This window comes from Thalia democratica, unplaced genomic scaffold, assembly GCF_965202585.1.
Source record: "Thalia democratica unplaced genomic scaffold, ktThaDemo2.hap1.1 HAP1_SCAFFOLD_251, whole genome shotgun sequence".
Lineage (NCBI taxonomy): Eukaryota > Metazoa > Chordata > Thaliacea > Salpida > Salpidae > Thalia > Thalia democratica.
In genome coordinates, this window is record NW_028139365.1 from 31,169 (window position 1) to 58,040 (window position 26,872).

Genomic DNA, 26,872 nt, shown 5'->3' on the forward strand with positions numbered 1-26,872 from the left:
TAAAATTAAAAACTATAATATTCAGTACTTTCTTAGTATTTCAGTTTTAAATTTACATTTATTTATAATACATAATAACCTTCTGTTTGTCTGTGAAAAAATAATCTTTTTTATTTAAATGTTTTATTTGAAGATATTTCAAATCTAAGCCATAGTTTTGTTTTAATAGCTTTAAAAATATTTTCAATCTTATACTAATTGAAGCTTTCAAATGAATAAAGTTTAAAGCACTAGTAATTTTTCAGTTGTTATGTTTTCTTATATAGAAACATTGATTTCATTTCAACTTTGTACTAAATTTAGACTAGTTAAAATACTTTTATTTTGTATTTTTCTTTCAATTATAACTAGATATATTTTAACAGAAAAATATTTTTCTACATACTATTAAAATGGATCCGAAAGCTTATGATCATCAATGTGGCGACATTGGAAGTTCCGTTTCTTTTAAATTTTTAAAGGTTTTGTTTCAATAAACTTGTATTCCATATAAATTTTAAAGCAATACTTGTAAATTAAAAGCAACTAAGATACTTAAGTATAAAGTATAATTTTGAGTTTAAAGACTGTAGTATCACTTAAAACATTAAGCTTTTATTTGATTACATACCAATTCAATTGTTTATTATCAGAAAATAAAATGTGTTGTGGCGGATTTAGAAGAAATCAGAAGTGAAGTTGACAGTTTCTCGGGTACCAAGAAGGACAAATTGTATCTGAAACTGGAAGACCAGTTGACCAAGAAATTGCTCAAGTTGGACACAATTGACACATCAATTCTAAATGACAACAAAGAGCTGGTCCGCAATATGAGGAAGTTGGCTATCAAGAAGATACAGAGTGTCATATATAATTTGGAAAGTAGATCTATGTAGAAATCTTATGTGTTTTTATGATTAGACTAAATTCAAAATACTTATTTTAGTTTAATTAGACTTCTACATTTTGCTTAATATCTTCTAGGAAATAATAAATTAAAGTAAGAAAATTTTGTGTAAATTTTTATTTAAATAATTTATCTAGTTATATTGAATTTTGCAAAACTGTTAAGTAGTTTCCAGTTAGGTGTTATAGTAGAACTGTGTAGATAAAAAGTATAAGTTTACATGTTGTACTTTATGTTTGTTTATCCATTGATAACTTAGTACTCTCATAATAAACTTAATCGTTTTTATACTTATCATTCTTTGTTTAAATCTTTTTTAAACGCTCTTATTTGCTTAAGTATGAATAAATCAAACAGTTTCAGTTATAAGTCCATACCTTAAATCTAAAATAATTTCAACAAATTGTACTGTATAATTGTATCAAGTATTGCAAATTTTACTGCTATTAAAACTATTTGATAGTCATAACGTGTAAACTAAAGATTTAGTTATATTTTTTAGTAGAATTAGCAACATTTTAGTTCTCAATCAAAAGTATAATCACTAAAGCACCTAGAATTTATGGCACAATAACAATCTTTTAAAAAACTTTGAAAAGTTAACCTTCTGAAGTTTTAAAGTACTTATTATCTAATACATTAAAACTAGTTATTTTTGAAAAAAAGGGAAATATTAAACAGCTATTTTTTAATAGGTTTAATTTCACAGTTTGTACACTTACTAACATCCGGCCTAGAAACCTCTGGCCAGCGACGTATATTTTAGCTTGAAAGTTAATATAACTTGTATAATATTGTTATAAAATTTAATTATTATATAAAGATATATGTATAAAATGGTTTTAAATAAAATTCCAGATCAACTTAAGTTTAATATTTGCAACTTTTTATTTTCATAGTCAAGTGTTTCAAACTTACCTGGCTTGTTACTTTATTTGATTTGTCAAGTAAAATTTCTGTAAATCTAGCTCGCTGAAACGAAAATTTTTAAGACCTTCACCAAAGTAACTTTTTAAAATCACTTAATTTTTAAGTTCTTTGAGTATTTTAAAAACTATTCATTTAATCAGACAATTACAAGTATTTTCTACTTTTACAAGTAAACAGGAATATAAGGTATTTAAAGGAGTATACTCACAACTCCCATCTGCGCAGAATTCCTATTTAGTTTTTTTTTTTGTTCATTTATTTTTTACTATCGACCCCCAGCCTTTAATCGTTAAGCGGTTCTCGGATTTGATTAGGTCGGAATTGTGCGCGAGTTGAAACTGAGTGTCTCCTACTCGAAGGATATGCTGTGTACGACTCAATAACTTGAAAGTTCTTTTGTACACCCTTAGACAAAACTTTTTGAGCGTTTTTTTATCTAAGAGTATAAACTTTTTAGTTAAAACAAGTACCAAAACCAAAATATTGAAAAAAAAATCTTAAAAGTGAAAACTAAACATTTTTCAAAAAATAATACTAAGATTTTGTTAATGATATTCTATTAATATAAAAGAAAATAATTTTTAACAGACATTTTTACTTAACTTACTTTAAAGTTATAATATGTGGAAGGTTAAGCAAGTTTTCAAACTTGTAGAATATTATTAAATAAAAAAGCCTGCAACAAAACATGATTTAAAAATGTTCTGATGGTTCTGATGATGTCACCCCAGAAAGTACATTTAATCTATTTGTCAATTTTAGTTTTTTAAAGTTGAAGGGGTATCAGATTTTGTTAGCAGTTCAAATTGGACTTTTTTTTACTTTATTTTATTATACAAAAAAAATATCAACATGTACACTATGACATTAAGAACTGTACGTAGATTCTCTAAAGTTGTAACTTATAATAGCACTATAAATTAGCATTTTTTAAGCTGTGATAAACTTTAAATTAAGACGTACGAAAATTGAAAAAAGACTAATATGTATTTTCTGGAAGCGTTTTTCATTAAATTTAAAAATATAAACGGTTAGTCAGGTTCTATACAATAAATATCTTTTTATAATCAAAAACTGTCCTCAAGCGAACTACAACAACAAACCTTTCTTTTAAAAGTCGGACCAACTGAAATGATTATAATTTGAACTAATACTTTCTTATTGCATTTATTAACTTTAGATTTTGTGGAAAAGTATGATAATTTGAAAATCAAATTGAAATACCAGGCGTTGTACTTTCACTTGTATCATAAGAATAAGATTGAAACTTATTTATAAAGTTTAGTTTTATTTTTATTCATTTTGTTTAATTGATTGTTTTATTAATCAAGATTTAAATGATAAAAAAATATATGTAATAGCTCGTAAAAAATTTATAAGCATGTGGTGCACGAATCGATAAGCAAAAGGTTCCTCTGTTAACCAAGACTTTAAACCAAACTTTTTGAGCGCTTTTTTATCGTTCAATAAACAATGATACAAAATATTCATTTGATCTAAGTTGAAATTAAAAACAAAAACACTTTTGTACACGTTTTCTTTTTTAATAATTTTCAAAACTTAAATATATACTTAACAACTTTAGTTGAATCTGATTCATCCATATAAATATTCGCAACATATAAATCTTTATTAATAATAATTAGAAATAGTTTTTTTTTTTGAAAAATAAAAAACATTTAAAAAATCAAGACTGTTTTAATGTTACACAACAAAAACAACAAGAATATTTTTTATAACCGTTTATATGATTATATATTTTTAAGTGTATGACACAAACGAAGTAACTTTTTTTGAACTAAGATTTTTCTTGTATTTAAAATTGCAATGGAATACTTTACAAAAGTAACTAGACATAAAAAAAAACCGAATTAACTATTTTGTACACTTTAAAAAATAAAACTTTTTTACAACAATATATGTATCTTTTTTAAAATAGTTAGAGTATAACTTAACCATAAGTGCTCAAACTAAAAGCTTTGCAAACTTTATTTAAATTCATTATTAGATGCAACTCATACATATTTGATTGTACAGTTTTGTTACGGTTTGAAAAAATTGAATTAAAAAAAAACTACAGGTTAATTTATGCATTAAAAAATATAAAATTTAAATATAAACAGTGTTCACAGTGTAACAAAATATTTCAGTACAACTTAAAAAAATACGTAAGCAAAGTATCACAGTGAAATTTATCAATGGCAAAAATGCATCCAACAACTATTTATTATAACTTTTGTGCAAATTACAGTATGTTTGGCTTTCTTTTGAAGGCAGACAAGTTGTAGGCAAAACTGAAGCCTGTAAAAACAAATTTTATTTAAGGTTAAAACAAACGTAATTTAACTTTTTAATAATTATAAAGTGTAGACTTTTTGTTTGATTGGTGTAAGTATGAAAAAATATTAGTTGTTAAAAATATTTATAAAATCCTGTTTGGAAATTTTGAAAAATCATTAATAAAAAATTTACCAAACATAACTGATAAATGAGTTTTTCTTGTTATAATAAACAAAATGTGTACTTAATCTAGGAAGTAGTATATTATAAAGGAAAACTATTACAAATATTTTTCTAATTACTTATTTTTATTATTTATTTTAACATTACTTAGAAAAATAAACCTAATATACCTTTGTAACCTTTGTTTAGTCTTTAAAAAAACTTTACAAAAAATTAAAGAGTATTTACTTTGAAATACTTCAACTCTTAATTTTTGGAATCCTTAATCTTGCTTTTCTAACTGTTTTCTTTTTCTTCTTAACTTGATTTTGGTGTTTTCTTTTTACTCCAGGTTTTATGCTGTAAAATATTCAAAATTACAGTAGTTTTATAACAGTGGTTTTAAAATATGCCAAGTAAGCCTTTCATTTTTATACATATTACGGTTTAGTATACCACTAGTGATATTTTACATCCTTTCAAAAAACTTACTAAATTCTTACTGATATTTATAAATAAATTATTTTTTACTGCAAATTTAAAATTCTAAAAATATAGGATTTTGATGATAAATCTTACGTATTTGAACAACTAAGTTCAAAACTTAATTTTTAGAAGTAATATCATAATTTAATTTAGTTTTAAAACTTCTTAAAATAAGATGGAATAGACTAGTATTTAAATTTTATCTTCATACAAAGTACTTACAAAAATAGTAATTTTTAATACTTGTTTCAACTGAAAAAGTGTTAAACAAAAAAGGTGCTAAACTCCGGTGTGCACAAAAGCCTGTGTGAGTTAAGATAACAAAATTAAAACTAAGGGTACATCCATTACATCAGTTTTCGATTGCTGTCAGTAAAAATCTTAATACTTTATTCTAGTTACTACCAAAAATAACCAAAAAAAAGTTTATTTAAACAAGTTTTCATGTAACTTATAATCTTTAAAGATCTGGTGTGCATAGTTTTTAAAAAGTTTTGCAACCATTACATTATAATGTGCAGCATAGTGCTCCTCATAGTTTTAAAAAGATGTGCACGATAAACCACTAAGATAAAATTGTATACAGATTTTATAATTAAATAAATACTTTTTAGTAAATAATACAACCATCAAACTGTTTTGCTTCTAAAGAGATATACTAAAACTTATTTTAAAAACTCAACAACTATTAAAATTTAAAAGAATTATGAAATACTTACAAGTTGAAAGACACTTTAAATACTTAGAAAATTATTTGTGCACAGTCATTTAATATTTGAGCATTCTAGAGTGAATGGGTGCACTTTTAAAGAAGCACTGGTATTATGGATTTTTAAAACATTGTAAACTGTTTCTTTTGAAAAAAAATAATGATGTAAAATTGTGTGAAAATATGTATGTGCATAGATTTTCTCAAACTCAAACATTTTACCTTGGAAGTTTAGGTGTATTTTTGTTAAGAACAATAGGAGGTAGATTGTACTGATAATCTCTCTTCATTGATTTGCTGAATTTCTCGATCTTCCTACATCTTTCATCACTTGTAAGTTTGTGGTAGTTTATTGAAGTGCACTAAGATGTGAAAATAGTTTACTGTATATTTCAATTTTTTTTTTGTTCTAACTTCTTTAAAAAAAACATTAATATTTTTTTTACCTGAAAAGTTTATCTACTAAAAATTTAAAAAATTTAATTTATTATTGTTTGTTAACAATATCAATGTTTATCAAATGAAAAAAATCATCAACTCGTTGTTTAGCATATATTTTTATCAAAAAAAATTGCAGTTTTAGTAATTGATCTTTTTTAAACTCATTAAAACAATTTTTCCTGCAAACCCTCCAATGTATTCGTTCCATGCTGTGTATATCATGGGTGACGAACTTTCCCAATCTGACTTTCAACAGTTCATGACCATCTGCAGGGTTACAAGTTTTACTAAAAGTTGAACCTTTATTATTTCTATGAGAATTATAATGGATTCGAAGAAAATAAAACAACTTTGATAAATATAATACAAAAGTATAACTTTTTATCAAAAACTTAATCAACAGGCATCAATAAAATTATTAAATACACTTAGTTGTTATAATATTATGTTCTAAATTAGAAATTTATTTAAAAGAAATATATATTAGCATCTCACTTTTAGCGTATGACAGTTGAAAGTTTTCAAGAAGTGCTGTTAAGCTCTGCAAATAAAAGTTTGTAAATAAATTAAATTATAAAAAAACTTTCACTTACCTATTCATCTAAGCCAGGGGTCGGCAGGTCAAAAAAAGAACGTTTTTTATGTGCTTTAAAAACATATTTAAAGATCATTTTTTGAACAAAAATAGTTTAGGCGATAGGTTATTCTATAAAGATAACACTTAAACTTTATTTTGTTTTTTGAGAATATTAATACATTTAACGAGTTGAACAAAACATTTTAATGCGGCCCGCGGGCTACATTTTGCCGACCCCTGACAGTAAAAATTTGGCCTGCGGGTCGAATTTAGCCAGTCAAGCCAAAACCTCTTTTTCACAAGTTATTTTTTAGTTAAGAAAAAGCTTAAAAAAAATTGAATCACCTATACCTCATAGAATTTTACAAACATGATGCTATTATAAATGTTAATAGAAAGTAGCGTATACTTCATGATTATTTTATTAATATTTTGTTGCTTAATAAAGTATGTTTCATTTTTAATAGAAAATTACAAAAATGTTGCAGTAGTGAAAGGACTTATTTTTTTTTATATTGTTATTAAACCATTACTTAATTTTTTAATAAATTTAGATTTTTACGAGCTATGAAAAAAAAAACATTTTGTATATAACAATACAACTCTCTTTTAATTATTCTATTAACTACTCATTAATAATCAATTAAAACAAAAGTACAGAACCAAAGTACCATCAAAGTAACTCACTACATTATAGCAAAAAAGCCTAAGTGACTCAAATGTCTTACTTTGAACTGAAGTGGTTTATCCATGAGGTCTTTTCTCCTGCTGATACCCATGCTGCCATACATACTTCTATGGGTGACACCCAACACTATGTGGTAATGGCACTTGCCATTGTGTTTCGATTTGAACCCGATTGGAAAACGATTGACTGCAGTCAACTCGCTTGTTAGGTACCTGTGTTGTTATTTATTTAAGTTAAAACATAAATCTACAGTAGAAAAAAAAAAACAACTTTGTTTTTTATGAATCTTTTTTTAGTACAAATATAGTTGTAACTTCAAATTTTTTAATTTTATTGTCAAAACAATGTTTCACTCGTTTGAAATAACTCAAACGAGATCCTCAGTTAAATAATAAAATGTTATTCAAATACGATTCTACTTGAATTACTTCAAACGAGTGAAACATAGTTTTGACAATAAAATTTTAAAACTTGAAGTAATAAATCTCCTTATAGTTAAGTCGAGAACTTTTATTGTAATCTCTAAAGTAAAAAGTATATAAATGTAGTTACAACTAATTTTGCAAATTGTCTAGCTGAAAAGTTCAGAAACGTTGGAGCAAATTGATAACTAACAGAAAACAATAGAACTTTTTAAATAAGCGATCAGTTTTACAGCTGCGATTAATAGCACGAAGAAGTAAGGGCATTTCTCAACGAAATAAGCATTGGCTTTTTTCTATAAGCTTTAAGTTTGAATTATAAAAGACCTCAAGAAGAAAATAAAAATTTTGATTTACTTTTAAGGTAAAATTGTTTTTGAAAAAAGTTATCAAAACAAAAGTATAGACAACATTTTTTTTAATCATCAAATTTATAGAAATCTAAAGTTTGTTAAAAAATCATCATTTTTTCGAACTAGAAACCTTAATTTTGAGGAAACATTATAAAAGTTATCAAAAATAAATGACAAGTTTAAGATATTATCATTGAAACTAAACATTTCAGATAAACAAAAACAAAAAGAAGCATTTCTAAAAATGATAAAAAAAATTTAAATGAACTATATGAATGTTCATAATACACTAGTTGTAAAAATTTGAAGATGATTGGAAATAAATGAAGAAGTAATATATACTCAGTGGAGTAGACTTTTTCGCCTAAATTGTTTTAGTCTACAATAAAGAACCTACCGAACACTGTAACTATGATCGCTTATATCTGAATAACTATGATTTTTTTTTACTGCAATAAAAATATTGTGATAGCAAATATAAAACTTAACCCAACAAGATCAACTTTAAAAACAATGGTGGCTCATCCTTGCACTTATAATTGTTTAAAAGGTGCAAAAACAGTTAAAAGTATTGGTGCTGCTTATTACGACAAAATATTTTAGAAAAAGTACAGTAACCTCTCGCATCTTTACGCACTCGTGACGTTACGATATCTCGTTTAATTACGCATTTTAGAATTCTAAAAATTACAAAAAATATAAATTTTGATTTTTCTTAATATTGCTCAAATTAGGTTTATTGTGATTTTATTTAAAGTCATTAATACATCTTTAATACAATGCAAGACAAGTTTATTCTTATGTGGGAAGGGGTCAAATTAAAAAAAGTTGTAGTAACATAAACAATTTTTATTAATCATTTTTCTTATATTTTATATATTTTTGTTCAAAATAAGAAATCCATTACAGCACCAAATGCCTATTTTTGTAAAAGGCTATAGAAACAAATTTTAATATAGACACCACACCATTTCTTAATTGTAAAGAAATGCTTAATTATAAATTGAATTTGCTAAGTAGAATAGAATATAAATTTTAAGTATCAAATAAGTCACATATAAACAAAGATAAAGATAAAATCTACTTATTATCAAAAATAGTAAGTTTTTCTACAAGTATTATTATTTTGTATAAATTTAAATCCTTTTTTTAAATATATGTATAGTTTTATCTTTTGTTTTCATATTTATAAATAAAGTAAACAAACTGTTAAAAGTGGGAAAGTCCCCAGTCTGCTTTTAACTAGAAGCAATATCAAAAAACAGCCATTATAGTAAGTATATTTGGTACCTCTCGTATCTTTACGATCTCTCGTATCTTTACACATTTTTTCTGTGGACACAATGTGCGTAAATAAGCGAGAGGTTACTGATGGAAACATAAAATTTTTAATTGTCACAAGTTAAGTTAAAAAGCTTCATAAGTTTAAAACAGACACTAAATAAAAATAAAATCAAAACTACCAAAAAGTAATGAAAAATATAATTTTATTTAACTACTTTATGATTAAAATTAAAAATCAGTCTAAACTAACAGGGCTAAAACTACAGCCTCCAAGCATTTTATAGGGAGAGCCTCCTTGATAATGTTCCTGGCAATTTCCATGAGTGAAGAAAAAGGCCTGCACTTGCCAATGTTGAACAGTTGGGTGCCAGTGTGGTTGTAGGTTAGCTGCTGTATGTACATTTGCAACTGCTTCAATGCCGTCAGCACTGGCGAGTTGCTTATGTTTGGTGGGTGGGGTACCGGAACCTAAGATTATTGAAGCTGATTACAAATAAGTATAGAAAACATAATTATAACTTTGAAGATAAATTCTACTTTTCTTTGGGTCTCTTGCCGTACTTCTGAGTGCTTGAATGAGCACAAAAGCTGATTTTTCTAAAACTAAAACTAAATAATTTTTTTCTTTAACTAATTTTGGTAATGAGGTAGATTTTTTTTTCTAAATGTTTTCATTTTCTATATGTTTAGGTAAAAATGGGATTATATTTTAAATGTTTTATAAAAAAAATACACACAAAAATCTTCTACAAAACATTAAGTGCCAATCCTTACCCAACTACAAAACCAAAACAACTTGAAAACTTGAGTTATAAAAATTAGAAATACTCAATGTTATACAACAGATTATATGTCAAAACAAGGACATAACTCCTTTAAAAAACCTATCTAAATCTATATCCTCCATCATTTATATCTCAAAAGTTACTTTATCTTTTTAAACTGTAAAAGACAACTTATAGTTTGGTATTTTTTATAAAAAACAAGACTAAATTTTAAACAATTTAAATACAGATTTAATTTACTAAGACTTTTTTAAACTCAACTTAAACTCAATGCCTTATAACTTCAAAGGTAAGTAAATGTGTGGAAAAATTTTACTACCACTAACGTAATTGTATACAAAGGCCATAGGAGAGGGAGGAAGTGCCAATACTTCACATTAAGTTTTAGGAAACCCAAGTAAATAAAGTAAATAAAATATGTTTATTTTTAAACTTAGTCCAAATTTACATAAAAAATACTTAGCTACAAGTTGTCTTTTACAGTTTAAAAAAACTCAAAGTAACTTTTGAGATAAAGCGACCAAAGATAGAGAGTTCAACAGCTGCTTTATGGGAGGCGTTCACTAAAAAGGTAAAAATAAACAATTTTACTAAAAATCTATTTTCTTCTTCATTCTTGAGCAATGTTTTTAAATTTTACCAGGATAATCTTTAATAAGCTTTAAACAAGCTAGAAACAGAGTGTTAAATTTCCTTTAAGATATTTTAACAATGAAAAAAAAAATCTTAATTTGGTCATATTTTCTGTTTAAATTTTCTTCCTACAAGCTGTTTGTATAAAACAGAACCATTTCTGAAAGCTTGAAAAAATTGCTTTATAATTGAAGAAAGATATTGATTTTAAATTCATAACTTGGAGAAAATTTACCTCAAAAATTTCTTGTTTCAAACGGTTGTATTCATTTTTTTCATGGACTGGATTAATTATAATTGTATAAAAACTATCTTATAGTATACTCTAAGTTTTCAAATAAGACTAAATGTTATTTTTGTATAAAAGAAAGTGTTGGTCCTTCATATGCTTAAAACATGAAGTTAAGTTTAAGTGTAAAAAAAGGATGAAGTTAAACACTTTAGTGTGACAGATAATTGTATTTAAGGAAGTTTATGATGCTTTGTACCTCTATAACGCCATAATGTGTTGCTACTGCTGTGAAGTCAAAGAAAAATAATTATAAGAAATTAAAAAAAAATGTATAATCAACAACTTATGAAAGTTGTTAACTACTCATTAAACATTTTTCTATCCTAGACTGTTATTTAGTTTAAAAAAAATACTAAATGGGCAAAAATACCTAAACTATATACTTTAAAAATCTATCAATATTAAAAACCTACCTCATCACAATTGTCCATATCCTTGATAGCAGTAATTTCATGTTTGGCATGGGGGTACATTGAAACAGCGTGAGCCCACAACCTCTCCCATGTTTCTTCATCCAGGGGAATCCCACTTCTGTTCAGAAGAAAAGGATACTTGAACGATGATTTTTCAGAATCGTTTTCAGACGAGGCTTTGCTACCTTCAAAAATATACTCAATTAAACCAACTTGTCAGTGCTTTTTACAAATGTTGTGTTTCCTAAAATTAGTGTCCATTTAAAAAAAAAAAGATTATTTTGTACTTTAAGGAGATAAAAGAGTGAATCACTTTTCTTTAAAATTAGTCTTTTTTCTATGCTAAAACAGTTGTTAACAGCTAACAGTTGTTATCTGCTGCTTTTAATTTTAAAGTAGGTATTGAGACATAATCGATCAAAGTTGTATAGTTCAAGAGGTTTTTAATAAAAAGCACAAACTAAAAAGACAAAAAATACAATACTTCACTAAAAATATTATCACGTCCTACAGTTTCAGAGCAATTGTTTCAAAACTTTTTTAGTCTATACTTTTATAAATTATAAAAAAATTATAGGAAACATTAATTTATCTTTTTCTTACTCAAATGTTTTTTTTTTAATCATTCATTTATTTTTGTTATAATTGTTCAAAAATCTGACTCCTACAAGTTTTACAAAATATTGAAAAAAAATACCTAAAAATTTAGAGCAAATTGCTTCAAAAATGAAGTAAAACTTTTAAAACTCCAAAAAAAAAACTACCATATAGAAACTTCAAGATAGGTTTGTAATGAAAACTTTTCAGAAAGTCAATTATATCACACTTTAAATAAATACTTAATAGTTATTATTTTAAGCTTTAGAATAAAAGTCAATGAAAATTTGAATAAAAAAAAACTATGAACTTCCTCTCTATAGTCAAAAACAACAAAACATTTTAAAATTTACTTTTAATAATACAATAGCAACACTTAAGTTCAGCATTTTATGAACATATTGATAATAAAAATTTTTCCTTTTTTTCAAAAAATAAGTAACTGATTTTTTTGTCTGTTTGGTTAACAAAAAGTTATTCTTCATAAAGTTGTTTTATTACTGATGTTAAAGGAGCTTAAACTTTTTATAACAAGTTGTTTTACAGTAAGAATATTTAAATACAAAACTGCTAGTCATAATAAACAATGTTCTAAAATCTTTAAAATACTACTTGTATATGAAATTTGTCATACAATATAATGAATAGATGTTAATATTTATAACTGATATAAAAGAAACTTAAAAATCCAAACTAACTTCACATTAAATAAAACAAATATATTATATTATACAGGATAACATTTAAGATTTGAAAAATAAGCTTGTTTTCGTAGACTAAACACAAAGAATAAAACTTACAAGCTTTTATAAAGTTCAAAATTTCTACTAAAAAACCAAAAAATATAAGTTTGAATAGAGGTGATTGGGGAAAGAGCACTTTTTAATAAGATAAAATCTCATTATTTTGAACTTTTATCAATTAATTACCAGTTGAATTGTATCTTTTTAAATTGACATTTAACTTTTAGTTATTAATTTTGAGAATTTATTGTAGTAAATAATAGGTTATTTGTAAAGCAATTTTTTTTTAATGAAAAAGCAAAAGTTTACAAACAAGTTGAGCCTAATTAGTGTATAAATTAATTACAAAAAAATAACTAAGCAACTTTTTAGACTACTTGTTAGAGAAGAAAACTTTGTTAAAATTCTTATAAATGTTGCATTAATTTTTGTGGTCATGTAACTTTCTGAAAGTTTTTTAGTTCTAAATAAACAAAAACTGAAAAATTGATATATTTCTCGTAAATTTTTAAAACTTATGTTTAGTTAAAAACAAGTATTACAATTTTCATACATTAATACAATAAGTTTTCATCATAAAGTAAAATTTTATAAACATAAATTTTGTATTCAACAAACAGTATAATTATATTTCTGAATTTAAATAAGAGGCATTGGAATCTTTTGCAAAATACAAACTTAACTATTAATAATCAAAGACAAACAGTTTTTTTTTAGAGGTACACTTTAAAGTTGGATATTTATTTAAATATAACAAGTTTTGTATTTAAGCTCTATTTTACAATGCAGCATAAAAATATTTACAGAAGTGAATGTTAAGAGCATGAAATAAAATTAAAGAAATAGGAAGATTAAGCAAAATAGTTAAAGACATAGGGAGATTCAGCTTTTTTATTTAAAGTTGTTTTTTTCTTTCTAAGCTTTCAGACACTTTAAGGACATAGGGGGGTCCAACTCTTTTTTTTTTGACATAAATTAACTTTGGCTTTGAAGTATAAACTACAAGAAAGTTTTTAAAGAATTCAAAAATATAATCTTACTTTTAGTATATTGTAGTTTTTTAAAAAGTTTCCAATACAAATGTTATAGACTGCAATTTTTCTGTGGTAAATTTTAAAGCAAATTTCAAAAATTACTAAAAATATATCTTCTCCTTCATTTTTTAAGCTAAAGACCTAGAACTCCAAGGAAACATTCCTTTTATAGTTTCAAAGACTTTGAATGCTGCAATAACTTCAGATAAAAAAAAAGAAGAAAGGTGCTTTATTTTTAACAAAATAATAAGAAAATTAAAATTTTAGATAAAAAAAACAAAAAAAAAGGTGATTTTATTTTTCAAAGTTAGAAAATTGATGCACTCAATCTTTTTTAAACTTAATAACAGACTTTCTGTGAAAATTTGAAGAATATTGATTAAAAAATGAAGGATGAAAAAGTCTTTTTTTGTGTTTCTGGTTTGCGCATTTCATTATAAACCTACTGTAGAAACTTATTGAGGTCACCAATTTTGACCACTTATATCTTAAAACTTACTTTGAAATTTTTCAAGCCATTAAAAATGTCTGATAGCTTAGATAAAATTCTATAAAATAAGATCAACTTGTAAAATCAAGGTGGACTCCCCCTATGCTCTTAATACCTTATACAAGGAAAAAAAGAAACTAATTAACCAAAGATTTATTTTTTCTTTATAATCTAAGTTAAGTCCTTTTTTACAGCAAGTCCACGACTAAAACATAAATCTTTCTACAGAATAAGTATTTAAACAACAAAATACTCACTTTTTATCTAAAATTTATGACCTCAATATTTACAAAACCTTTAAAAATGTATTAGGAATTATTTCTTTAAAATTATGGTCTCTAGCTCAACAAATGAAAAAGGTTAAAGACATTTAATCAACTTTTAAACTTGTTAAAATCAATATTTGTGTTTTCATTACAAGTCCAATTTAGATACTTTAACTTATTCTACTGAGAGAATTGTTTTATTAAACTATGTTATTTAAAAAATACAAATGTTTACAATGTTTACATTTTTAAAACTTGAGGTCTTTAGCTCAGAAAAAAATTAAAAGCATATAGATTTATAGTAAAAAAAACTAGTGATGTTTATACTATAAACAATAATTTACTATAAAAATATCCTAATTTGTTGAACTTGATTTTTTATTTAATCTGACTATACATGAAACATCAAACAAAATTTTTAAACTATCAAAAAACTACTTATAGTTTAAACTTTAAGCTTCCACATACAAACCTGGATTTAATTTTTCACTTGTTAAAAAAAATTTAAACATATTTAAGGCCATTAGGGGAATTTCCAACATATTTTTTTACAAAAATTGACATTAGACCTTGAATGAAAGCTATAATTATTTACAATTATGTAAGATAATTTTTCAGAATAAAAAAGTTATAATTTATATTTTAGATACAATCATTTGTGTAAAAATTTTCTGATACAAATGTACGCAGGAAAAATTTATCATTGCTCATTTTTTAAGAATTCCAAATATCTGTTTTCCTACTAAATCTACTAAAAATCTGTTTACACCTTCATTTCTTAGTTAATTAACCTCAAATTTCAAACAAATATTCCTTATATTGATAGAAAAAATACACATTGTATAAATAAATATAAAATTAAGAATTTTATACTAAAAAAAAATATTGAATAGTTTTTTCAACAAAAAATAATAATTTTACTCAAAATAAAAAGAATCTTTTGAAAAGAAAGAAATAAAGTTTCAGAACAACTGCTCAAAAACTGTAGAAGATAAATTTTAATGAAATAATCTTTTTTATATTCATCTTCAATAAGTAATCTATTGAGCTCTCGAATTTTGTAACCTCATATTTCAAAAACTAATTTGAATTTTACAAAATGGTAAAAAACAATTCTTAGCTAAGTTAGAGATTAAGTAAAGTTAATTTCTATAACAAATATAACTTGTAAAAAAATGTCTTCTCCCTTATGGCCTTAAAGGGTAGCTGCCTAACTTACACAAGCGTACAAAATTGCACAAGGGGACAAAATTGCACAAGTGCACAAAATTGCACAAAGACTAATTTGCATGATGTTACAAAATTGTACAAAGATAAAATTGCACAAAGATGCTTTTGCACAAAGGGTCACTTTTGCAGGAGACACTAATGCATGAGCAGACAATTTTGCATGGGTAAATTTATTATTATTTTTTTTAGTATCTGTATTTATTTTATTTTTAGTCTTTTAACACTGTTACCCCTAACCCTTCTTACCCTCGGTCAGTAGCTTTTTTTCTAATATTAATATTTTTTTTTATATAATAATTTTTATTAGTTTTTTTTTAATTTTTTATTTTTTAGTATCACTATTACCCTTAACCCTCGGTCAGTAACTCAGGGTTGCCACTCTTTGAGCCAAAAAATCTTCCCTGAGTGACCAAAAATTTCCCTGAGTAACCTTAAATTTCCCTGAGTTTCCCTGAGTACTTTTCAAATCTTAAAAAAAAGATTCTCTTCTAACACAAATTATTAATACCTCATTCTCATTTTTCTTCTTTAATAATAAAAGGAAGGTTGTATGTGTATGCTTCTGCATTAAATTTATGAAAAAAACTGTTTTCAAAAACTCAATCTTAAAAGGTTTAATCCAATTAAAAATTAAAAACTAAATTTTTGCACAACTTTGTGTAAACTTGTTAGTTAACTTTCTACATAAAATAATAAAGTTTAATTTGTTTGACATTTTAATTGACAAAATTTAATTATACTATAATAATAATTTCACATGAAGAACTCAGTTAAATGCATACATAATAACTTCATTATGACTTGTATGTCTTTCCTAGCAACTGTTCTGAATGCAGTAAATAAAACTTAAAAGCTTAACATTATTGTAAAAAAACCTGCAAAAAGAAAGTTTAAAGAAATAGCTAAAGAAATATCTCATATCAAAGTACAACTTAATACCTAACAACTGATACAAAATAATCTAAAATTAAATTTCTTTTTAAGTCTTTTAGATGTTCATACACAATCTATTTTAAATAACTGAAAACATAATTTTGATTTTAAAACAATTTCACATTACCTAATAAAAAAATCTTAATACTGTTTTTTTAAGTATGCAATTTCTAAACCAATAGTTTTAATTTTATTTTCAAGTTTATTAGCGTTGTCCTTAGCAGCTATTCCTCTTGCTAATAATTCTTTCATTGCTTCTTAATCAGACTGTTTGTTGGCATCTGCAGTATATTTGTCATAGTCTTCATTCAAACATTTGAGTTGCTTTGTAAGTTTACTTTTTTGTTTTCCTAACTTGCTCAAAGCATCACCTTTATTTGGAACATTTTTAGCAAAGCACTGTTGCTCAAGATATGCCAAATATTGGGCCCTGGAAGATTTTACAAATTTTAACAATTCAGAACTTAGTTCAACTGTGCTTGGTTCTAGACTGTTTGCATATAGATGATCTTTGATCATTCTTCGGGACCTTATTGTCATCTCTCCCATATTAGTTTATATTACTTCCTTATTTAAGCTAAAGCCCCGTTCAACACTTGCCTGGCCATTGTGAAGCACAAAAACAGCCTCAAGGACTCTTGTTAAATCTTTATACTTGCTTGGGATATCGAGTGTGTCAAAATAAAAGGTGTCTAAACTGTGACTTTTTTCAAGAAAATTTTCAAAAAGTATTTGAGTGTTAGAAGAACTTAACAAATCAATGTATTGATTAATGCTGTCATCATCCTCTTTTGCTTTTAGTATCTTCATGCTGACAAGTTGTTGGACCAACCTTGTAAAGTTTCTGACACAACGGTCTTTACCCATTCCAATTAGACATGCCGGATTTAAAACAGCAGCCCTTCTTAAAAAGTTCAAACCAACAGTCATTCTTGTTTTAATTTTTTTTATTATAGCAAATATAAAATGTTTACATTCATTGTGAAATGACTTGAACAAAATGTTAGAAACTTTACCTTGATTTAGCAAATCTTGAATTAAAGTAGAAGCAGCACATCCTAACTCTACATCTTTTTTGTGAAAACTTTTATTTTAAAAATGCTCATTATTTAGTTCAAGTAGCTTTTTTCCATTTGAATGGGCTTCCATGAAAGAAGTAGTAAAAACAATATTCATTAACTTGTATACTAACTTCTGTATATCATCATACATGAAAGGAATGCTAATAGTACAACATAGTGTTTTTTAAACTACATAAGTAACTAAAAATAAAAAGTTTATTAGAACTTTTCAATGAATAGTTAACAACAACTTTCATTTCTCTAAACTGTTTGATTTTACATAAGTAAATATAAATTTAAAACTTAAAAAAACTACAATGTTAATACTAAGAATATTGAAGAACTAGCCGCAAGGCTAAAAAAATTCTAAATAACCACTTAAATAATAAAAATTACTACTTTTGAACAAAATATTGAAAATGGATTAACTAAACCTCATTCTAGATTTAGAAAAAATTTCCCTGAGATTTTCAAAAACTTCCCTGTAATTTAGAGAAAAAATCAAAACTTCCCTGAGTTTCCCTGAGTTAAAAGAATAATGCCAAAATTCCCTGAGTTTACCTGAGATTCCCTGAGTTTCCCTGAGATTTTCTATAGTTTGAAAATTCCCTGAGATTCCCTGAGTTCCCTGAGTGTGTGGCAACCCTGGTAACTTTTTTTTATCCTTTTTTCATTGAAATTTATTTTTAGTTTTTTTTCTGTATTTTTTTGTATTTTTGTATTTTTACTCACGTGCAAAAATGTAACTGGTGCAAAATTGACTTTTGGTGCAAAATATTCTTTGTGCAATTTTGTTCCTGGCAATTTAGACCCGATCCCAACCTTATTATAAACAAATCAATATATAATTTTACAAAACTATATAAAGTTTTTCAACATATTTGATATATTTGTTACTTAATCACAATAAAATAATACAATTAATTGAATATATTTTTTTTACATTTTTATTAGAAAAACATTAGTCTAACTCTTCCTTTCAAAGGTATAAGCGTTTTTGAGGGTCAAGCAAGTAAAGTTACATCAAATGTTATTTCTACCTACCCCTTTAAAAATTAACATTAAATTATCTAAAAAATATCATTTATAAACAAAAAATCCTTTGGTGACACCTCATTTGACAAATACTTACTAAGCAAAAGTTTCAGCACTGATTACCACAAAGTTTGATAAAATCATATCTCAAATCCCCAAGCAAGCTTTTGCCAAAGTTGCAACAAAAAAATAATCAACAATCTAATCATGTGATCACTGCCAGATTATATTATTGTTTTTTTTGGAATCAATCGCCATTTACTTGAGTTTTCAATCTCTATATAATGCTATAACATTTTTTTAAAACTAATTTGAAATTTATCTTTTAAACTATTTAGGTATTGTCTGTAAAAAACACTTACTTAGTGAGAAACTAGTTGTTATAGTTCTTTGATATTTAGCTTTTTTGCTAGATATATTTGAGGCAGACTTCATTATTTTTGCTTAACAAACTTTCAATTTATAAACATAGTCAATTGTTAAAGTTTAAATGCATAAGTGAAGTAAGTATCCTTAAACAGAAAACATAAACTGATTTGCAAACATCTTCATAAAGTGAAGTACACTGAAGTGCTACTAGCAACTAATTTGTTTTATGATTTGAAGGATTGTAAATACAGCTGACAAAAACTAAACTGGTTTAATTTCCCAATATCAATGCTTAAGCAACTTAAGAAATAACAAATAAACAGATGGCTTTTGCTTAGTAAAGCTCAAATTAAAAAAACACCACAAAACGTTATGAAACAAAAAAGTAATAACTTAACCGCTGAAGAACATCATTTTTTTTTCTTAGATAATGTTTTATGTTGTTTTAAATTTTTAGCAAAAAGTTGTAAACTCCATGTCTTGGTTTTTAGAACTTTACTTAAAGCTCGTAAATAATGTAAATCTAAATAAGTATTAACTAAACTTTTTATTTTGAAATTATACTTATAGATAGTTCAAGGATTTTTTATTCAGTCATATCAGTTGGGCAGTTAGTTTAAATTTGACTTTGTAGTACTACAGACTCTGTACCACCAAGATTAAAAACACAGGTAACTTTAAAAAGTTAATCTATTTTTCAATTTAACAAATAGCTGAGTTAGTTATAGTTTTGAAACTTAAACATAAATCAAATCAGACGTTTGTTTTCACTACAGTGAAATTGTTTGTTTTAAATTTTTTTAGCTAAATTAGATGTTTAAGTTTGTGGTTGGTATCTTAACGAAGCGATTCTTTTTAATAAAACAATTGTCAATCAGCATTGTTGTGGTATAGCACTGCACTGACCTTTGCCATTAGTGAGAAAAAATACTTAAAAAAACTTATAGTTTTTCTAATTAAATAGTTTTTCGTATATGGGTAAAAACAGATTCTCATGTATAAAATAAATTTGTTCTTGAATGTTTTTATATAAATTATAAAACAGTTATATAAAACTATATTTTAATATTGATTAAATGTATGTTGTTACAACAATAAGTTTTAAAATTGAAATTGTTTTAAATATTACAAACCACTTGTAAATATATTTCTAAACTTAATATTTTAATAATTCTTTGCAAAAAAAAATTACATCACAACTAGATAACCTAAAATTCATTTTATGAAAGATTCGATAAAAAGTTGATTCTTGGTTTCAAGTTCTGAAGTCTACTTTATTAAGACTACAGTAATTTGCTGCTTTTATTGTCATTTTCTCAGTTAGCACTTTTAAGCTAAAAAACAAAGCTAAAGAGTCAGATCTAACAATAATTAGCAATAGTTTAAAGAACTAGTTAAAGGTAAAAGTTAAGTTTAATTATTAACTTGTTGGTATTAAGAATATAGATGTACTTATAAGTAGCTTTATAAGTAGCAGAATTACGAATAAAAATAAGATAGTAATACTGGTTGATTAAGCATAAGTTACATTACTTTAAGTTTAAAAGTTTCTTTATATGAAATTATTTTCATTTTATGAATTTAAGACAAAATATAATAATATTAAAAAAAAATGTTGAGAAAAGTTTTATAGAATGGTAGTAATAAATTTTTTTGTTTAAGTGAAAAATATCCAATAAATACGCCTTATAGTGTTAAATATGATATTTAGTAAGAGTTTATCAACAACATGTTTAGTTGGTATTTACTTACAGACTGTGTTAGATTGAGTTCCAGATGTCACTACGTATTTTGACTAATAAGTTATCGATATTGTGTAATGTCTATAAACTTTAATAGTAAATAAAAAAATTATACAATGCTAAATTGTTTTGTTACTAAAAACAGTTTTGGATTTCACTTTATATTTTTTAATAATAGTGCAGAATTGAAACATAGTATTTTGAATAACTAAATTAGCTCTTACTGAAGTTCTATCTGAAGTAAAACAATGCTGCATTTTTGTTTATTTTTAATCGAACAACCTCAACAACATAAACAATTGGTTAAGTAGATTTCACTTCAAATTCATATAAACTTAAGTTTATTGTAAAAAAAATGCAATTTGAAAGTTGCTGTCCGACTTCATAGTTAACTTAAATGTTTTCTTGTAAAACATGTGTATCATTTTAATTGTTATTAAAGTGCTTTGTTATGTTTTTAACAATGTTCAGCCTTTTTATTGTTTTAAATTAATTTTGATAATTTTATTGCTGTTCTTTTTCAGTTTTATAGTAATTAAAAACAGGAGATTTGAATACTTTTTCTGTGTACAAACAGTTTCAAAAAGTCATTGAACATTTTGATTTACCCACTTCCTGAAAACAAATGAACTAAAAACATAAAAAATCACTGTAAGATTAACTTGATGAAAAAATTAAGCAACTTTAAAACTTTAATACTCGCTAGTTGAGCGGATAAAAATAATACCTCTCATACAAGTATTTACTAAAAAATAAAGACATACATAAGGATCTTAGTGGCAGCTGATCTAAACTAAAAAAAAAACTTTTAATACTTATTCACAGTAGATACATTTATATTGACCGCTAAGATTTAAACTAAAAAACGTATCAGTCGAACGTATAGTAACGAACGTGAAAATGTGTGAACCGGTCAGAAAAGCACGGGTGACACTTTAGCACGAAGTGAAATTTTAGCATGGAGTGACACTTTAGCACAGAGTGTCACTTTAGCACGGCGTCACTTTAGCACGGAGTGACAGTTTAGCACGGCGTCACTTTAGCACGGAGTGACAGTTTAGCACGGAGTGTCATTTTAGCACGGTGTGACAATTTAGCACGGTGTGACACTTTAGCATGGAGTAAAATTTTAGCATGGAGTGACACTTTAGCACAGAGTGTCACTTTAGCACAGCGTCACTTTAGCACGGAGTGACAGTTTAGCACGGAGTGTCATTTTAGCACGGTGTGACAATTTAGCATGGAGTGACACTTTAGCACAGAGTGTCACTTTAGCACGTAATAATTGTAAATCTTTTATATAGTTGAAGAAGTAAGGTATGCTTAAGTCTAAAAGCTAAAAAAAAGTGTTATAGATACAAATTTGATAAATAAACCTATGTTAACCTTTTTATTTACTTAGAAAACATGTTCTCTACAGAGCACAATGATTTTTTTCTAACTGAAATATAGATTCTAACATGTTTAATTTTTAAAACTAAAACAGTTCATAAATGTTGTAAAACATGAAATTTTTAATGGATTAGGTTTAAGAATTATTACTACTTCACTTGAATATTAAATGATAACTTAATTAAGCAATTTTGTAAGGAGTTTTGAACCAAATTAAGAAAATAAGTTATATACAATTTTTTAACCTTTACTATAATTTATATAATTTTACAATACCAGTGTAAATTTAAAACATCTAGAATTCTGTAAAAACTATGCATTTATTTTATCATTTGAAAAATGTTAAGTATGGAACATGAGCTTGTTTTGACTGGTTTTCTGTTACCTGTGCGACCCCTGAAAAACCTAGAATAACCATAATAAAAAAGCAATTTTGGTTTTCTTCAAAAACTTTACTAAAAAATTCATATCGATATGTTAATTTTTTAATATCAAGTAAAATTCAGTTTTTATTTTTTGATGAGATACATAAAAAACGTTATTTATAAGTTTTTGAATATTTTTTTAATAGAATTAAGTACAAAGCATATTTGTAAAAAACCTTTCATTTAAAACTAGCAAATCAAAAATGTTTAAAACAAACTATATTTTGAATGATTTTACAAATCCAAGGGTGTCATTTTTAACAAGGAACCTTTAACACAATCTCTTTTATTTTTACATCATTTGAAAAACCGTAGTTTATTTCTTCATCAAATTTTAAAGTAAGTGTTCACGACTGCTACTAGTTTGTATCAAAAAGCTGTTTTTTTTTAAATTAAGCTGGAACTGTTAGACCAGGGTTTTCCAAAGTGGGCCATGACAGGTGTTCAGGGACCACGAGCAGCAAAGGGGCCAAATGGGGGCCATGAGCAGTAAAGGAGCCACAGAGAAGCCATGAGGTCATAATTTGAAACGTACACTAGATATTCTGGAGTTGATTATGAAGAGCTTTAGTCTTAGGTGTTTTTAATGGTAGCTTAAGTAATATTATTGAAGTGGGGCCATAGCATTTTCAATTTTTTTTTTTATGGGGTCATTTGAAAATACTTTGGAAAACCTTGTTAGATTAAATATTATGTTTAGATTATGTTTAATATGTTTTCAACTTAATTACTAATTTCTATTAGTACTTAGTGTAAGTTTTGTTAAGTATCAAATATTTATTTAAACATAGTAGCTTTACAATGTAAGGCAAAGTTTTCAGATCGTTAATAAAAATAGGAACTCGGATAACGTTCAAACTATTTTACCGAAAAATAAAAACTGGAACATATATGAAGATTATCCAGTCTGTTTTATTTCTATTTTTGAGTTGGTAAAAGTTTAAACATTTTGTATACGGGTTAAGAGAAAACTAACAATTAGAGTTTATTAATAAATAGTAAAAATGATTATTTTACCAACAAACTATTGGTAAACAGAAAGACTTATTAGCGATGGGTTCGATTAAAAATATCATTTTATCAACTTGGAAGATATTTTAATAAAAGAAAAAGCTTTGTAATAACTAAATATTATCAGGTTTTTTAAAACGTAAAAAGATTTTATGAGTAAGAACTTTCTTTTTGTTTTAAAAACCTTTTTGACTTTACTTTGTAGATAATTTCTTTTTGTTTCTGTAAATACGTAAAAGTTATTACAAAGATGAAATATCTCTACTACTTGACTTTTATGAACAACAAATTACTATCAATGTCATAGGTTTAATAACTATAACAAGTTTTTCAGAAACCAAGCAGTTTATTATAACTTAGGAAACCAAAAAAAAAAATAACTAAAGGTCACACTGCCATTAACTTTACACATTTATATGACATACACTCAACACAGCACAAAATATTCTTTACTTTGGCGACTGAGGTTTTTGTGGCGACTGAGGTTTTTGTGGCGACTGAGGTTTTCGAGGCGACTGAGACTCTCGAGGAAACTGAGACTCTGAAGGCATCTGTGACCCTTGGTTGAACTGAGTCATCTGACGCCCTTGAGATAACTGAGGCCCTTTAGGTAATTGAGACCCTGAAGGCATCTGAGACTCTTGATTGAACTGAGTTATCTGAGACCCTTGAGAAAACTGAGACTCTTGAGGCATTTGAGACCCTGAAGGCTTCTGAGACTCTTGACTGAACTGAGTTATCTGACACCCTTGAGAAAACTGAAACTCTTGAGGCAATTGAGATCCTGAAGGCATCTGAGACTCTTGATTGAACTGAGTCATCTGACGTCCTTGAGAAAACTGAGGGCTTTTAGGCATTTGAGACCCTGAAGGCATCTGAGACACTTGATTGAACTGAGTCATCTGACACCCTTGAGATAACTGAGACTCTTGAGGCAATTGAGACCCTGAAGGCATCTGAGACTCTTTATTGAACTGAGTCATCTGACGCCCTTGAGAAAACTGAGGCCCTTTAGGCATTTGAGACCCTGAAGGCATCTGAGACACTTGATTGAACTGAGTCATCTGATGCCCTTGAGAAAACTTAGGCCTTTTAGGCATTTGAGACCCTGAAGGCATCTGAGACCCTTGATTGAACTGAGTCATCTGACGCCCCTGAGAAAACTGAGGCCCTTTAGGTATTTGAGACCCTGAAGGCATCTGAGACCCTTGATTGAACTGAGTCATCTGATGCCCTTGAGAAAACTTAGGTCTTTTAGGCATTTGAGACCCTGAAGGCATCTGAGACCCTTGATTGAACTGAGTCATCTGACGCCCTTGAGATAACTGAGGCCCTTTAGGCATTTGAGACCCTGAAGGCATCTGAGACCCTTGATTGAACTGAGACATCTGACGCCCTTGAGAAAACTGAGGCCCTTGAGGCATTTTAGCTTTGATCAAATTACAATACAATCTGCTTCCGTTAACAACAGCAGCTTCAAAAAGGTTCTGATTGTCGAACAACGTCGATAAGCCAATTCCATTGCAACGATTTTTATATAACTTAAACCTATCTGCACTAAGTTTACTATCAGCAGCAATTCGTTGCTTGAGGGCTGCGACGGTCGTAAATTTGTGACAACCCAACTTCCACACGTTTCTAGTGCCATTTTCGTTTGGCGGCAACATGACGTAAAAATTCGCCCATGGGCAAACTCCCCCCATTGTGAGCACGAAACGTTGGGGAACATCCGTGGCAAAAAGGCGTTTTCCGATCAATTCGAACTTGATACTCGGTTCATCAGCGTAGTCGAACAAAGACTGGGCTTCTTCAGGAATGTTGAATGTGTCACGAATCAGTCTTCTTATCTTGTCCGCGGTGAAAGGAACTTTGACATTGAATACGTGTTCTCCACCCTCGAAGTTTATGTGCACTTGTACCATGATAAACCTTAACAAATTATCTGATGGTTATTGATGCAAGTTCTTATACGTTTTTATAAGTAACAGATTAAATTTAAATGCTTTTTGAACGATTAGAATCAAATGTTTATCAGTAAATTTCAATAAATTCAATTGTTTATAAGTTAGTTCAATTTTATAAGTTTTAATTTATGATAATTAACTGTAGCTACATTCTATTTCACCTTAGGTTGATATTTCATATAGTATCTACTTAGATTTTGTACAAGAGGTATCTTTTTTAGTGTAATAAGTGCACATATACTACAACACTAATTAAAATAGTTTAAACAGAATGAATATATTAGTATCTATTTTTTGTTTAACTTAATAAAACAATTGAATTAGGCTTGAAACATTTTGAACAATTGACAAAAAAATGATTTGATTTTTTATAATTTGAAAAATTATGTTTTTTTGAAAATCTAGACTGAAGCAAAGCATTTATAATACCTGAATTATATTTCACATAATATTTCAAAAAATTGTTCAGCTATAGTTTAAAAGCTAAATAAGTTTTAACTTTTCTGAGTAAAAACTGACTTTTATAATACAGCTTGAACACTTTAAACTAAAATTTCATCAAAAGTTTATACTTAATTATAGTTCTTATTTGCTATAAGTAGCAACTAAAGCTGTTATATATATTTTTTGAATTTTGCACAGCAGAACAAAGTTTTTCAAACCATGTTATACTTTAACTTTTAAGTTTAAACGTAAAAGTAAATATTTCAAACTATTAAAATAATAAGTTAATCAAGTAATTTAGCTTATACAGTTAAATATAATAATAGTTTAGTAATAAATAATTAAACAAAATTTTCGTATATTATAATCTAACATAAATTTGTTACTTATGAATTAATATTTATACAAAAACTGTTGTCACAAAAAAAAATTTAAATCATCATTTTAAACTGACTAAAGAGTTATGTTGTGCGGACTAATAAGTTTATTTTCAAAGTAAATAAAGTAATACTATTTTTTTTACACTTCAGGAAAATAAACCAATATTTTGTTACAATTTTATTTGAATAGTTTTTGTGTCGATATGTTGTAGATTTAGATAAAACGTAAAAGCTTTATGTGATAACTAGCTGTACTTGAAGTAAGACTTTTCATTAAGTTATTTCTAAAGCCTGATGATATTTACTGAGCTTGATTTTTATTTTTAAAGGTAGTGTATTTATAAATAATAATATATCGCGTACTAAACTATTTATATGGAATAGAAATGCATTTACTTGTTATACAGTTAAAATT

At 26.4% G+C, this 26,872-nt stretch overlaps 1 protein-coding gene across 1 annotated transcript; it reads right to left on the reverse strand.

Annotated features, from left to right (window-relative positions):
• Nucleotides 1–5,671: 5,671 nt before the first annotated feature.
• On the reverse strand, nucleotides 5,672–17,564 carry LOC145846010 (tubulinyl-Tyr carboxypeptidase 1-like). The gene is made up of 7 exons (XM_082952974.1): nucleotides 17,384–17,564; nucleotides 11,342–11,526; nucleotides 9,469–9,686; nucleotides 7,200–7,371; nucleotides 6,390–6,435; nucleotides 6,082–6,161; nucleotides 5,672–5,815 (listed from the first exon to the last, which is right to left on the reverse strand). The coding sequence occupies exons 1-7, from the start codon at nucleotides 17,562–17,564 to the stop codon at nucleotides 5,672–5,674; spliced, it is 1,026 nt and encodes a 341-aa protein (XP_082809100.1).
• Nucleotides 17,565–26,872: the final 9,308 nt, after the last annotated feature.

Excerpts from the sequence above, each read along its gene's own strand:
- LOC145846010 (XM_082952974.1), bottom strand. The coding sequence starts at position 17,564 with ATGACTGTTGGTTTGAACTTTTTAAGAAGGGCTGCTGTTTTAAATCCG. Across the intron at positions 11,527-17,383 it reads TCAATACATTGATTTGTTAA|GTAGCAAAGCCTCGTCTGAA; the intron begins GTTCTTCTAACA and ends ATATTTTTGAAG. Across the intron at positions 5,816-6,081 it reads TGGAACGAATACATTGGAGG|TGCACTTCAATAAACTACCA; the intron begins GTTTGCAGGAAA and ends TTCACATCTTAG.